We start from the raw sequence: 15,028 nt of genomic DNA, 5'->3' as shown, positions 1-15,028 counted from the left end.
CATTCAATGAAAGAATGACGTAAAAATTTACAAAAACATATTTCAAAACACTGATAATTCTACCTGCATGTGCGTAAAGGTTTAACCAATATCAAAACATCAGAGTTTCTTTATTGCACATTATGTCCATATAATACTGTTCAATCATGGGACATCAAAGGCACTTTTTAGTGATAATGACCAAGCTAGTAAAACTAAAACATGAAGTAGTAATGGGTACTTTTATACTTAAAGGGCACCTATTTTACCCATTTTCAGCATTTAATATAAGTTTGTGTCTCTAGAATGTGTCTGTGAAGTGTCAGCTCAAAACACCCATCAGTTTATTTGTTATACCTTTTTCTGCTTTACACACTTAGTCTTAGTGGATTAAACAAGTTTTTTTTTAATTGTCTTAAAAATGTTTAGAGTAAAGGTTTTGATTTCCAATTCCAAATACTGAAAAAAAAAAAAAAAAAAAAAAAAATATATATATATATATATATATATATATATATATATATATATATATATATATATATATATATTTGTGTGTGTGTGTGTGTGTGTGTGTGTGTGAGGTGAGAGAGAGAGGGGGAGAGGGAGAGAAAGTGGAAAACGAGGGATAAATGTAGTCAAGAAGTCATGACTGCAACAGCAAGTGGCAAAAAAGCGAAACAAAAGAAAAGACTTTTATTTTGGCGTGGTGTGACGTCATAAGTCTGCGCCGCTCTTGCGCTGGATTCAGCTGGAGAAAGGTTTGTTTTAAAGCGTTTACACTTATACACGTATATAAAGCGATTGATTAAAGTTTCAGGCTTTTTTCATCCGATGCTAAATTATGCTGTTAATGCATAATGCTGCTGTTGACAACATTATTTTAACGCTTTATACTATGTAGTATTATTTTACTTAGTAATGAGGGCTATTGTTTGAATAAACTAAAGAAACAGAAACAGTGTGTAATAGGTGTTTTAATGAAGGTTTAATTGATTAAAAAGCATAATGTCATTCCATTCTAAATGTACATCACTATATATGAGAAACGTAGTAGTTTTTATTAGCTCATTCTTTCTAGCTCAGACTAAAGTTGGTTTTATATTCACACATTCGTTCATTTATAAGTCTCTATATTGTTTACCGTGTTACTTTGAATATTCGATTTGAATCAGCATGGCAAGAATGACTTCTAAACAACATTGTTTATTGGTTTGTAAACAATGCTGTACTTTGATAGTCATTGGCTGCTAATATGATTTCACTATTTAGAGTTAAAAAATAATACTTTTATGAAATTATATTATTAAGAGAAAAGGTCTGAATGTGCGAATATAAAACCAACTTTACCCCTATGATTAGACATACCTGATTTTTTTTTTTGTAACTGTTGAAGCAAGTGTTGAAGAGAAGTTATTTTGTTTCTGTTCATTGTTTTATTTATTTTAAACAGGACATTTTTATTGTTTTGTTCATTTTAAACAGGATAAAGTGTCAGAACACAGAGAAAAACTCCTGCTGAAGCGACTGATCTCCACACTGTTATAAAGATGGCGTTTATTAAAGAGGAGAGTGAAGATGTGAAGATTGAAGAAACATTCACAGTCAAACAGGAAGATCTGCAGGAACAAACAGGTTAGTTTTCATTCTCAAAAACCAACTCAGTCATATAGGGTAAAGTTGATTTTATATTCGCTCATGCGTTCATTTAGAAGTCTCTATTTTGTTTACCATGTTACGTTGAATATTCGATTCAACGAATCCGATATTCGGAATTAGCATGCAAGTGTGACTTCTAAATAACATTAACACTGTTTATTTGACTGTGAACAATGCTGTACTTTGATAGTAATTGGCTGCTTATATGATTTTGCTATTTTGAGTTTGCAGATAATACTTTTATTAAGTTATATTATTAAGGCAAAAAGTCTGAATGTGTCAATATAAAACCAACTTTACCTCTATCTCAGTCATTTGATCCTCATTCAGATATATTTTAATAATAAGAACACCAAATTAAATCCATCTTGCAGCCCTGAGTGTGCTGCCTAGTTCTCCTGAATGCACATAAGCACTCATTGAAAGACAGGAATGAGTTTCTTTTGTCACTTATTCTCATGTCTTTTGTCATTATTTTATGTATTATTAGTCTCCCATTTAGTACGCCTCAGAACGCTTATGGGCGCACAAATGAGCGCTAATGCATTTGCTATAAAAACGCCTCAAAACCACTCTTGCGCCAAGCTGATACTAGCAAAGGACTATTGCGCCGCACCTTGCGCTACATTGCGCTGGGTGTATGATAAGGCCCTGAGTCTTCTTTACTTTACTTTACTGTAAACATGACATCGTCTTCATTTTGTGTTATGTGGATGGCTAGTGGCCTAAACGAATCCGGTAGTCCTCGGAGAACCATCGCTATGGTTAGTCCATCACTCATTAATTCTCCACCATTCCTTAGAGCTGTAATGTTGTTTTCTGCTCGTATCAAATAGTCTGTAACGCTCTTACTGTCACTCGTGCAGCTGAGTCAATGCTGTGTACATGTTTATTATGCGTGGTTTACTTTTGCCTGAATAATGCTCTTTCGGTATTTTTAGGGCTTTTCTCCTGTCATCGGCTGCATCGTGTCTACCAGTCATAGGCTTTTATCATTGATCAGTTCAGCATAACAATCAGTGTTCTTCCGCCTGTCCTCGGCTAGTTGCTCTGCTTCAGCATCAGTAGGCTGATGTAATATAGTTTCTTTTAGCTTCAGAGTGTGTAAATATCCTAGAAATTTCGGCTCCCATAGATCAAATTTTTCTTCTGATCCATCGAACATAAACTGCGGTGCTAGATATCCTCCCGCTCTGCTTACCATCTTTGCTAACTTTGCACCTGAATACAACGTGTTAACTTCGCTTTCTTAAAAACGATCGCTTGTCTCGCTGCCTGGGCCCATAACCTGTTGAGCTTGGAGTGCGTAGCTTAGGCACTAGACAGAACGAATCATTTTATCAGCGTCTTTTATTACTCACTTTCACATGCTCTCTCTGTACAGCATGAACATGAGACGGTAACACTTCTGTTTATCAACAGTATAACGTGGAGACTAGAGCTGCAACAACGAATCGATTAAATCGATAAAAATCGATTACTAAAAGCGTTGGCAACGAATTTCATTATCGATTCGTTTGTTTCAATTATGCAGCATTTTAACTGCCTAATAATTCATTTATGTTTTAGATATGTAAATACACACAAGTACTAGTAAAACAAGACAATTAGTTTGTAAAACACACAAGAAAGTCTAACAATCCATTCAAATATAAATTGCCGATGTGTTTATTCATATCAGATACACATTACACATAGTGAAAGTAACTATAAAGTTGAATCTAGGCTTTTCTAAGTTCACCAAACATTTACTTGCATGTATTTTTGGAGTAACTTATGAATGTACCTGCTGAATCCTGCGTGTTCTGCTTTTATGAATGAGGCAGCGGCCGCAAGTAAACATGGAGACGTCCATCTCATGTTATAAATCACGATTACTTGCACGTTTATGTGAATTGGAATATCAGGTAGTTGATGGCATGATGAGCAAGTGTGTGAATGTTATCTTTTTTGGATCATTAATTTTTCCATCTGTTGTCATGTATAGCTGCACTGCAGAAAACTTTTCTTTCTTAATCATTTTGTCTCGTTTCCAGTTCATATATCTAAAAAAATATTACATCAAGACCAGACAAGAAAAATAGCATGAGAAAACGAAGTGATGCTGTTTGAGATTATATCTTATTAAGATAAATTTTCTCACCCCATTGGCAAATAATTAGCTTGTTTTAAGCAAACTATCATTAAAGTTTGAGGTTAAGTGATTTCTTATGGAATTTCATGTGTCTAGTAAGTATCTTCATTTAAAAACATTTACATATTTGGATTGAAAACAGTTTATTATTATTATTATTATTATTATTATAGGCATGAGCTTTTTTGAATAAAGGGTTGGAAAGGGCTTTTTTTATCCGATTAATCGAAAAAATAATCAACAGATTAATTGATCATTAAAATAATCATTAGTTGCAGCCCTAGACGTTAAACACGTAAACAACATGATGTCATCACTACAGTACCGTAATACACTGAAACATAATTATGAACCCCTCAGTGATAAATATTAATACAATTAGCAAGAGTGCCAGTTAGGGATGTAACTGTATCAGAATTTCATGGTACGATAATACCTTGGTATGAATGGCACGGTACGGTATTTATTGAATAATTTACAGGAAAAACAAAACTACTTAAAACTACTAAGACTCGAAAAAAGTGCCAAAAGTGTTTATTTACCTTAGCACTGAACATATCAATGACATACAAATTAGCCATCTATCTGTAAGTTTCGAAACAAGAACTTCAATTTTTCAATTTTAATAACAAAAAACTATTAAACCATATAAAAAACAAATAAAGTTTCAATTTAGTATTGTTGAAAACTCATCACATTCACCATTTAATCACTCACTCACTTAGATAGAGATGGGTTTTTTAAGAAAAATTATCATATAACTATAATCTGGTAAAAGCTGGGATCTCTGGGCATGTCCCCGGCAACAGAAGAAAAAAAAAAAAACCTCTCATTTGGGACTGAGGTTTCTGGGACAGAGAGATATGATTTAGCCAAGGTTGACAGCAGTGGGTAACGTTGTGCATTGTCTCTCCACCACTTGAGAGGACAAGCCATGAGTGAGATAGAGGTCTCTTTATGGTACAAGTCAATGTCTGCATCAATCTAACAAGTGTGCTGTGTTCTGCAGTCACCATGACTGTCTTTAGTCGTATTCCCCGACTTATATTTTACCATAGTCTGGCTGTGCCTGCATACTGTTTTTTTCTTTGTCTGTCACCTTTTCTCCTTTATCGTATCTTTTTAGAAAGAAACCGAATTTTTTCCACACATCCGATTTAAAACCCGCTTTAGGTTCGATCATTTCCAGCTCTTTTTCTTCCCCTCTACTAGCAACACACTCCATCTCCGCGTTACTGGATCTGTAGTAACAACAGACCGGAAAGAATGATGGCCACACCTAGGCTGATGGGAATTGTAGTTCCCGCTACCTCCCGTTCGCTTAATTTTCCTAAGCAAACTTTTCTCAGAAATATAGTTTTATTGAGTCATGCGCCTACGGTAATATTGAAAACAATTACTAATGCGGTATGACGGTATTTACAATATTGTTACATCCCTAGTGCCAGTACTTTAATACAAATAATACGCGGTTATCACAGGTAATCCATAATAGACATTGGAGAAAACTCGCACCAAAGGCACGATTGTGTCCGGATCCAATATTATCGCTTAGACAAGAGAAGAGGAAAGCCAGCGCAACAGGTCAAATGTACAAATCTATACAATTCTCTGTATAGTGAAATAGTGGCTCGTGTGCTGTGCAGCCTTCACTCACCCTCGCCTCCGTCCTAGTATTGCGACATCGCGCAGTGGAGATAAATGACTTTAGTACGTAATAACCTGTTCCAATATCGATCATTTTGACACCCCTAGTAACGAGTAACGATGCAGCACATAAAAAGTTTATCGAAGTATTAAACTTATTGAAAATATGTACTGAAGTAAAAGTGTAAGTAGGAGAAAAAAAATTAATACTTCAGTAAAGTACAGATACTGCCTTTTAGTAATTAAGTACAGTAGTGAAGTAGTTCTACTTCGTTACTATACATCTTTGGAAAGGTGCACGTTCCAGCGTTTATGCAGATGCTGTACAGATATATCTCATGTCTGAGAGGTAAATATTTAGCTGTTTGTTTGGCTGTTACCTCAGAACTTTTTTTTTCTGATGCGTTAACCAGTCAGGCACAGAATGAAAAAGTATTCCCTGTCATTTTGTTGTAATTATAAATATATACAAATAAAAATAGGCCATTAACAGTGTAACTACCCGCCGGTTATTAAACAGTCCACACTTCCAAATACTGATGTCCACCATGCGTTTCATTTATTGAACACCGTGAAAACTGCACAATCAACACAATCAAAAGGACATCAAAATAAACAAATAATATATAAAACAATGTTTAGTTTACCGTGTTGGCCTGATAACCAGCTGTAGAATAAGCAGGAGCATTAAACAGGTGCTTGCATTGAGATCTCACTATCCTGAGTGACCATGCAAACTCTTGCAGGTTAAATCAATCAATGAGAATCATGTGACTTTCCACTCAAGCCAACCGGAAACAAAGAAATTAGTAACAAACATATACCAATACACATTCAAATAATGAAATTCAAAACAATAAACAACATTACAAGCTGACCAATCAGCGTCAGCTACAAACAGCTTTCAAATCTGTGTCTTATTAATATGACCAAAAATACTTTTATGAGAAACTTGGAAAACTGGACTGACACGGTTTCAATTTACTATAACTTCTATGTTAAGTGTCTTTGACACAATTTACATTGTAAAAGCACTAGATAAATGAAGATGATTGGAATCTGCTTAAGTGTGTACACGTTAATGTACCAAACAAACTATGATCTGATTTATTTTACATTTATCATGCATCAAAATTACATTGTGTGTGTGTTTTGATGAGAGTTTTTAAGACTTAATGAAAACTAACCTTTATTTATTTATTTCAGACCTAATTGAAGAGAAGGAGGGGAGTAAAGAGGAGGAACATCATGTTAAAATTGAGGAAAAAACTCATTTACAGACTGATGGTATATTGAAAAGGAGAGACAAAAATAGTTTCACCTGCACTCAGTGTGGAAAGATTTTGGCAAGCAAAAGCAAACTTAAGATTCACATGAGCATCCACACAGGAGAGAAACCATTTACATGCACTCAGTGTGGGAAGAGTTTCAGCCTATCATCATCCCTTAATCTACACATGAGGATCCACACTGGAGAGAAACCATACACATGCACTCAGTGTGGGAAGAGTTTTAGCCACTTATCACCTCTTAATAAACACATGAGGATCCATACTGGAGAGAAACCATTCACATGCACTCAGTGTGGGAAGAGTTTTAGCTTATCAACATCCCTTAATCTACACATGAGGATCCACACAGGAGAGAAACCATTCACATGCACTCGGTGTGGGAAGAGTTTCAACTGCTCATCAAACCTTAGTAAACACATGATGATCCACACTGGAAAGAAACCATTCACGTGCACTCAGTGTGAGAAGAGTTTTAGGATATCATCATCCCTTAATCTACACATGAGGATTCACACTGGAGAGAAACCATTCACATGCACTCAGTGTGGGAACAGTTTCAGCCAATCATCATCTCTTAATAAGCACATGAGGATCCACACTGGAGAGAAACCATTCACATGCACTCAGTGTGTGAAGAGTTTCAGCCGATCAGAACACCTTAATCTACACATGAGGATCCATACTGGAGAGAAACCATTCACATGCACTGAGTGTGAGAAGAGTTTTACCTGCTCATCACACCTTAATCGACACATGAGGAAACACACTGGAGAGAAACCATACGCATGCACTCAGTGTGGGAAGATTTTCAGCCAATCATCACGCCTTAATCTACACATGGTAAGCCACAACGGAGAGAAACCATGACCTACGAAACTCTGACGGACTCTGACCTGCGAAATTGCATCACTTGACTGTGTGAGACCAATTGAAGATCAAAACATGACCTCTCTGGACCGAAATGTTAAAAAATGTACCAATCGCACACTGTTTTTATCATCTTGTTTGTTCCCGCTCCTTTTCGCAACGCCGTACAACAGAATTTTGCATGCTCTAACTCTAGTGTGACCGCAGCTTCGGTGTGGGATGAGTTTCAGTAACTCCTCAGACCTTAATAAACACATAAAGACCCACACTGGGGAGAAACCATTCACATGAACTCAGTGAAAGAAGAGTTTTAACCGATCAGCAAACCTTAATGAACACATGAAGATCCACACTGGTGTGAAAGAGTATATGTGCGTTGAGTGTTAGAAGACTTTTATTACAAAATTGAAACTGCACCAGACGTTTTACACTTGAGAGACTATACAAGTGTTCACACTGTGACGAAAGGTTTAATCAGTGAACACATCTGAATCACACAAAAGAGGATTCACGGCTGTATCAATGTTCCCAAACATTATTAATTTTATAATAATATATATTGCACATATTATGTTTAACATAAATATACTTGCAGAAGCTGGATTGAAACGTACCTTTTCTCCACAGCACATACAATAATATGACTTTTAAGAATATTTTATTTATGAAAATTCATTATATTTACATAATATATTGCACAGATTCCACCCTAACTGTCCACATCGGAAAAATTTGACAATGTAAAGACAGACAGAACTGCAAACTGATGTGCAAAGCTGACACTGTTTATCAGAGCACTTTATCTTTCTGGGCTTTTTAACGAAGAGTTAAACATGGGAATCTTCTTCTGCCCCAAAAGTAATATCATTCTTTCTTTTAAACTGTAATGGCCATCAGCAACAGAATGACTTCTTATTCTTATTTAACAGACAATGAAAACAGCAAAAATGTTTAGCATTTTACATGAAACCATTTCCTTTTAGAGTGTTCAAGTAAAAAAATGAAATAAAGAATAATAAATCCACTATTTCACTCCTATTATCCATGTGCACCACTGACAGGTCAAATCTGCTCCCTCTCTAGTCTTGGTGCTGCTGAGAGATTGAGATTCACCGGCCACTGTTTGCTTGTAATAATGTAGAAACGCAGCTAAAGAAAGCAGAATCCGGGACATGATAGGCGATTTAGAAATCCTGGCTGAATGCATTTTTAAGGCGCAAATAGAGGACGTGTCCGGGAAAAAGACAATGTATTTTCACCCTAAATAATGAGCTGGATCAGTCTATTTAGTAAAAGGCTTTTTTTTCTGCGTGTACTCTTCTCAAAGTTAAAGTCAGAGCAGGTGTCCAGCGTGTCTCTGTGGGTCTGCAGCAGCAGAGCCCGCGAGTCTGTGGCATAAACTTTTCTCACGCACACAGAACCGGGCCGCTGAGGTAGTCTTATGTGTGGGAAGCGCTGGTGTTGAATTAGGTACATTGGATGCACCAAGACATGCCATGACGGAATTAAGGCTCGCACGATGTGTGCTACGTCGCAATTCGGTCCCTTGTGTTGCTTAGCAGCATATACAAAACAATGTAAAGATCGCTTGGCGTGAAGTAAATAAACCAGTAACGTTAGACATGTATGGAACCAGATTAGTCTCCAAAGAAATTCACGCAAAAGACACGATGTACACATGTGTAGCCAAATTCACGTGCATAAAACCAAATTCACGTGCGTAAAATATTTATTTATATTCACAAAAAAATTTTACGGGCACAAAATAAAAATACATTTTCATAAAATACGTTTCACAAATGCAAAACACCATTTGCAAATGTATAAGACAAAAAGTTTTGAATGTTTAAAACTTGCGAGTTCATCCTGGATGAGAATGTGCAAATCCTCTTTCACGTACAACTCCCCCTGGATACGTGTGTGTGCATTTTTGAGACTTTCCTGCCAGAGTCAGGGTAACTCGTACCTTTCAGCCAATCAGATGAGAGCTGTATTCAATGAAACCAACTCTGCGCTTCATTTGTGCAGACTGTTTCTCTCCAGCATGGCGAACAGAGAAAGCAGCAGTCGCACTTTTTTTCATTTATTTATTTGTTTCACCATATCCTCACTCTTTTTGGTTATCATAAGTATCATTCCGGCCATATCAGTATTACAGAGCCATTGTGGTCCAGTGGTCAGCACGTTGTGTTACCATGTCCTTGGACCCGTGTTCGAACCTCACAGAAGTTGGTACTTTTTTCCTTCAATTTTATTGTTAATACATATAAAACTGTAAGGTTGTTGAACATTTGAAGTTCTAAAGCAGCTGTTTTCTTGAAAAAGACGTAATAGTTTCATCAGAAACTGAATGAAACTGAAAAAAAAGATATTTACTCAGGTGAGGATCTTTATTTTTTTTTCTGTTTCATTCAGTTTCTAATGACACTATCACGTCTTTTTCAAGAAAATAGCTGCTTTAGAACTTCAAATGTTCAACAACCTTACAGTTTTATATGTCTTAACAATAAAAATGAAAAAAACACAGGAACACAGGTCTAAGAGCATGGTAACCCAATGTGCTGACCACTGGACCACAAAGGCGCTGCAATAAGAAAAGCGGAGCTGCGTCAAAATAATGGATAAAAAGAGTGAGGATATGGTCAAATAAATAAATGAATGAAAAAAAGTGCGACTGCTGCTTTCTCCGTTCGCCATGCTGGAGAGGAACAGTCTGCGCAAAAGAAGCGCAGAGTTGGTTTCATTGAATACAGCTCTCATCTGATTGGCTGAAAGGTACGAGTTACCCTGACTCTGGCAGGAAAGTCTCAAAAATACACACACACACGTATCCAGGGGGAGTCATACGTGAAAGAGGATTTGCACATTCTCATCCAGGATGAACTTGCAAGTTTTAAACATTTAAAACTTTTTGTACACTTTTACATTTGCAAATGGTGTTTTGCATTTGTGAAACGTATTTTATAAAAAATGTAATTTTATTTTGTGCTCGTAAAATTTTTTTGTGAATATAAATATTTTATGCACGTGAATTTAGTTTTATGCACGTGAATTTGGCTACACGTGTACATCGTGTCTTTTGCGTGAATTTCTTTTGAGACTAATCTGGTTCCATAGACATGTGTTGTTGTTGATAGCGTCAGCGTGTGCTACCATCACAATAGATTTCTATTGACTTTGCTATCAAGCAGTATTGTGATCACGTGGGCTTTGCATGCTGGCTCTGGATGTTGCTAGATAAAATAGCTGTAACGGAGTTTAGAGTGTATCGGACTGCTTTTATCTGAGATTTTTAACGCAGTCCGATATAGTTTTTTGGACTGATATCGGACGAATTTCCAGATCGGGACATCTCTAATTGTGACCACAATTTTTGCTTGCATATTTTTCTGTAGTATTCAAAAGCAACTCTTATTATAAAGCACATGTTCATATATAATGAAAAGTTAAGATGTCTAAATGAGTTCAGAGCAGGTCTAACATGATTGGGTAGTTTGGCCATGTGACCATAAACATTTATTTCTTAGTACTGCCATCTGAATAGAAGGATAATGTCAGCTCAGAAATGACAGGTACATTTTCTAAGATAATTTTTAAATAGGCAATACATATTTTGCATGCATCATCATGAAAGGGTTATCTTTTCATACATATTAAAATTATATTATTATTTTTTTTTTTTTTCTGTGGTCAAACTGCTGATAATTAAAAACCGTGGTGTAACACAGGGAATCTATGCCCCCCATAGGTCATTCCATATTTCATAATTTTTTTTTTAAATATATTGTGTGTAAATATATATATGTGTGTGTGTGTGTGTAGGTATGTATGTATATATATATATATATATATATATATATATATATATATATATATATATATATATATATATATATATATTACATGTGTGTGTGTGTATATATTTATGACTATTACTAACCAGTATTATTAAGTGGGCAAATAAAAACTGAAAGAGGAAATTTTTTTAGCCTAATATGAGTTTATGAATCTTAAAGCCACACTTTAAAAAAAACTCTTTACCACCGACTTTTTCAAAAATAAGATTTGGGATTATATACTACATCTAATTTTTATGTTTTTATTAATTAATTTATTTTTATTAAATTGTCTAAAAAATATGCAAACCAAGTAGGCTTTACATGCATAAACATGCAAGATGTAATACAATTACAACAATAGGCAGACACAAATATAGGGAAAAAAAACGCGTATAGTAATGACACTTGTATTTACCGTAAAAAAGTAAATAAATAAAAATTAAATTAATAAAAAAAACATAAATAAATAAATAAATAAAAAAGTTTATGCAAGATAAACATTTAAAGGGTTGTGAAGGGGCTAAAGGGTACATAATTTGCTGAAAAAAAGTAGCTGCTTTATATATATACATACACACATACACACACACAGTACTGTGCCCTGGTCAGTTGGCATTTCTGTGTGGAGTTTGCATGTTCTCCCAGTGTTCGCGTAGGTTTCCTCTGGGTTCTCCGGTTTTCCCCACAATCGAAAAAACATGCGGTACAGGTGAATTGGGTAAGCTAAATTGTCTACTATATGAAAGAAAAAGAGAAAGGGGGGGTTTTAATAGGTTTAGATCTGGAGAAGGCTTTTGACAGGGTAGAGCATGATTTTTTATTTGCAATTCTTAAGGAGTTTGGATTTGGGGAAAATTTTAGAAAATGGATTAAAAAATTTTATACAGATATTTTAACTTGTATTAAATGTAATTTTTTTTAAACAGAATGTCTTCAACCAACTAGATCAATAAGGCAAGGATGTCCATTGTCTGCTTTATTATACACACTGGTAGCTGAGCCACTGGGATTGGCAATAAAATCAGATAGAAGCATTAAAGGGATACAAATAGAAAACAATGACAACAGAGAAGCTGTGTATCAATACGCTGATGATACTACATCGTTGGGGATTTTAGAGTGATATTGTAAAGCATCAGGAGCTAAGGTTAATGTTGGAAAAAGTTTATGCATGAGGGTGGGAAGAGTAAAAGAAATAACACAACATATACCCTTTAAAGAAGAAAAGGAACACAAACATTTTGGGAATTTGGGTGGGGATGGATTCTAATAAAGCAGATATTTTAAATTGGGAGAGAGTTTTAAATGGAATTGAGAAAAGACAGAGATTTTGGAAAGCTAGAATTTGACGATAAAAGGGAAAGTATTCATCTTAAATGCTTTAATGTTGTCAAAGGTCTGGCATGTGTTAGGTGTAACTGCGTTGCCTGAAGTATACTATAAAAAAATTGATGTAGTTTTTGTGGGGAAATAGAAGAGCCAAGATTGCTTATTATACTTTGATTGGGGAGGTAAAAGAAGGGGGTCTGGGACTTTTGGATAGTTTTTTAAAAATGAAAGCATTAACAATTAAGATTATTCAAAGGTTTTTGGAAGGGAAAATGGGTGTGATTTGGAAAAGTGTGTTGGATTATTATTTGAAGAAATGTGGACATTTTAATATGGGATGTAATGTTTTATGGATGAAGATGAAGAAACGGATGATAGCAGGTCTGCCAAAATTTTATGTTGAGGTCTTAGAATCATGAGGGGGATTTTTAGAAAATTTGTTGATTATACCAAAAGCAAGGGCGCAGATTCTAGAACAACCACTTTTACTGAATTCAACAATTTTAAGTGAAGGAAATGTTTTATATTTTAAGGAATGGTGGGACGGAGGATTAAGACAAGTTAAAGATGTATTATACGAAGTAATAAAAGGATTTGTACCATTAAAAGTAATTGTGGAGGATGGGTATAAAAGAGTTGTTAAAGCAAAATTACAAAGACAATGTCATGAGTTGAAAAAAGCAATACCAAATAACTGCATTGAAATAATTGAAAAAAAAAAAAGTTGGGCGATGAAGATGAATTACCAGAGACCTATTTTAAGAAGAAAAATGGAGAGATCAATGAGCTTATGTACAGTTAAGAGTTTTTACGCTAATTTTAGATAAAAGGCTTTTGTAAGACCTATAGCACTCAACTAATTAACAAAATTTTAATTATTTATTGAGACATATTCGCATATTAATATAAATGAGTAAATAAATAAAATGAATAGTATAAATGAATAAAATGGGTATTAAACAAGATATAATGACCCAAAGGTTGGTGATTCGAGCCCACCCACTGACGAATTACACACTTTGCTGCCTTGCAACTGCTAACATGTGCACTGGGCATATATCCTGGGCCACATTCTGTCCAGCGTTACAAGATGAAATCAGGATTTAGTAGAACATTGTCACGGGTCGGGAAGGTATTACTGTAAACAGTGTCTAGCTCTTGAAACAGCTCGGCTAGCACAGTCGGTAGAGTATGAGACTCTCAATCTCAGGGTTGTGGGTTAGAGCCCCAAGTTGGGCGTTTCTGTTACTTTTCTCTCTCTCTCTCAGCAAACTTACATTAGGGTTCATATAGCAGACCTTTTGAGACAAAGTTCCCCGTTTTTACCACTGTAGGTGACCTTTCACTAAGTCGCTGTGGCTCAATCCATTAGTGCGTTCGGCTGTTAACTGAAAGGTTGGTGGTTCAAGCCCACCCAGGTTCGAATTAGGCATTTTGCTGCCTTGCAACTGCTAACACGTGCACTGGACATAGATCCTGGGCCACATTCTGTCCAGCGTTACAAGATGAAATCAGGATTTAGCAGAACATTGTCACGGGTAGGGAAGGTATTACTGTAAAAGGTTTCTGGTTCCTAAAAAAGCTTCTCATCATCCCTGCTAGCTCAGTCGATAGAGCATGAGACTCTTAGTCTCAGCGTCGTGGGTTAGAGCCCCACATTGGGCGTTTCTGTTACTTTTCTCTCTTTCTCTCAGCAAACTATCATTAGGGTTCATATAGCAGACCTTTTGAGACAAAGTTCCGGGTTTCTACCACTGTAGGTCACGTTTCACTAAGTCTCTGTGGCGCAATCGGATAGTGCGTTTCTCTGTTAACTGAAAGGTTGGTGGTTCAAGCCCACCCAGGGACGGATCAAGCATTTTGCTGCCTTGTAACTGCTAACACGTGCACTGGACATAGATCCTGGGCCACATTCTGTCCAGCTTTACAAGATGAAATCAGGATTTAGCCGAACATTGTCACGGGTAGGGAAGGTATTACTGTAAACAGTGTTTAGCTCTTATACATTCATCTCATCAGCCCGGCTAGGTCAGTTGGTAGAGCATGAGACTCTTAATGTCAGGGTCGTGGGTTTGAGCCCCACGTTGGGCGTTTCTGTTACTTTTCTCTCTCTCAGCAAACTTACATTAGGGTTCATATAGCAGACCTTTTGAGACAAAGTTCCGCGTTTCTACCACTGTAGGTGACCTTTTACTAAGTCTCTTTGGCGCAATCGGTTAGCGCGTTTGGCTGTTGACTGAAAGGTTGGTGGTTGAAGCCCACCCAGGTACGAATTAGGCATTTTG

The 15,028-nt window shown here is 36.0% G+C and overlaps 1 protein-coding gene across 1 annotated transcript; it reads left to right on the top strand.

Moving 5' to 3' along the window:
- The first annotated feature begins 702 nt into the window (after positions 1-702).
- znf973 (zinc finger protein 973) lies at positions 703-8,094 on the top strand. Its single transcript, NM_001111155.1, is given in 3 exon segments — positions 703-737; positions 1,462-1,611; positions 6,623-8,094. Coding segments are annotated over 2 exon segments (1,038 nt in total). The 5' UTR covers positions 703-737; positions 1,462-1,526; the 3' UTR covers positions 7,576-8,094.
- Positions 8,095-15,028: the final 6,934 nt, after the last annotated feature.

Source organism: Danio rerio, chromosome 4 (assembly GCF_052040795.2).
Source record: "Danio rerio strain M-AB ecotype USA chromosome 4, GRCz13ab, whole genome shotgun sequence".
Classification (NCBI taxonomy): Eukaryota; Metazoa; Chordata; class Actinopteri; order Cypriniformes; family Danionidae; genus Danio; species Danio rerio.
The sequence above is the reverse complement of the archived record's forward strand: the minus strand, read 5'-3'. Positions and strand labels throughout refer to the sequence as shown.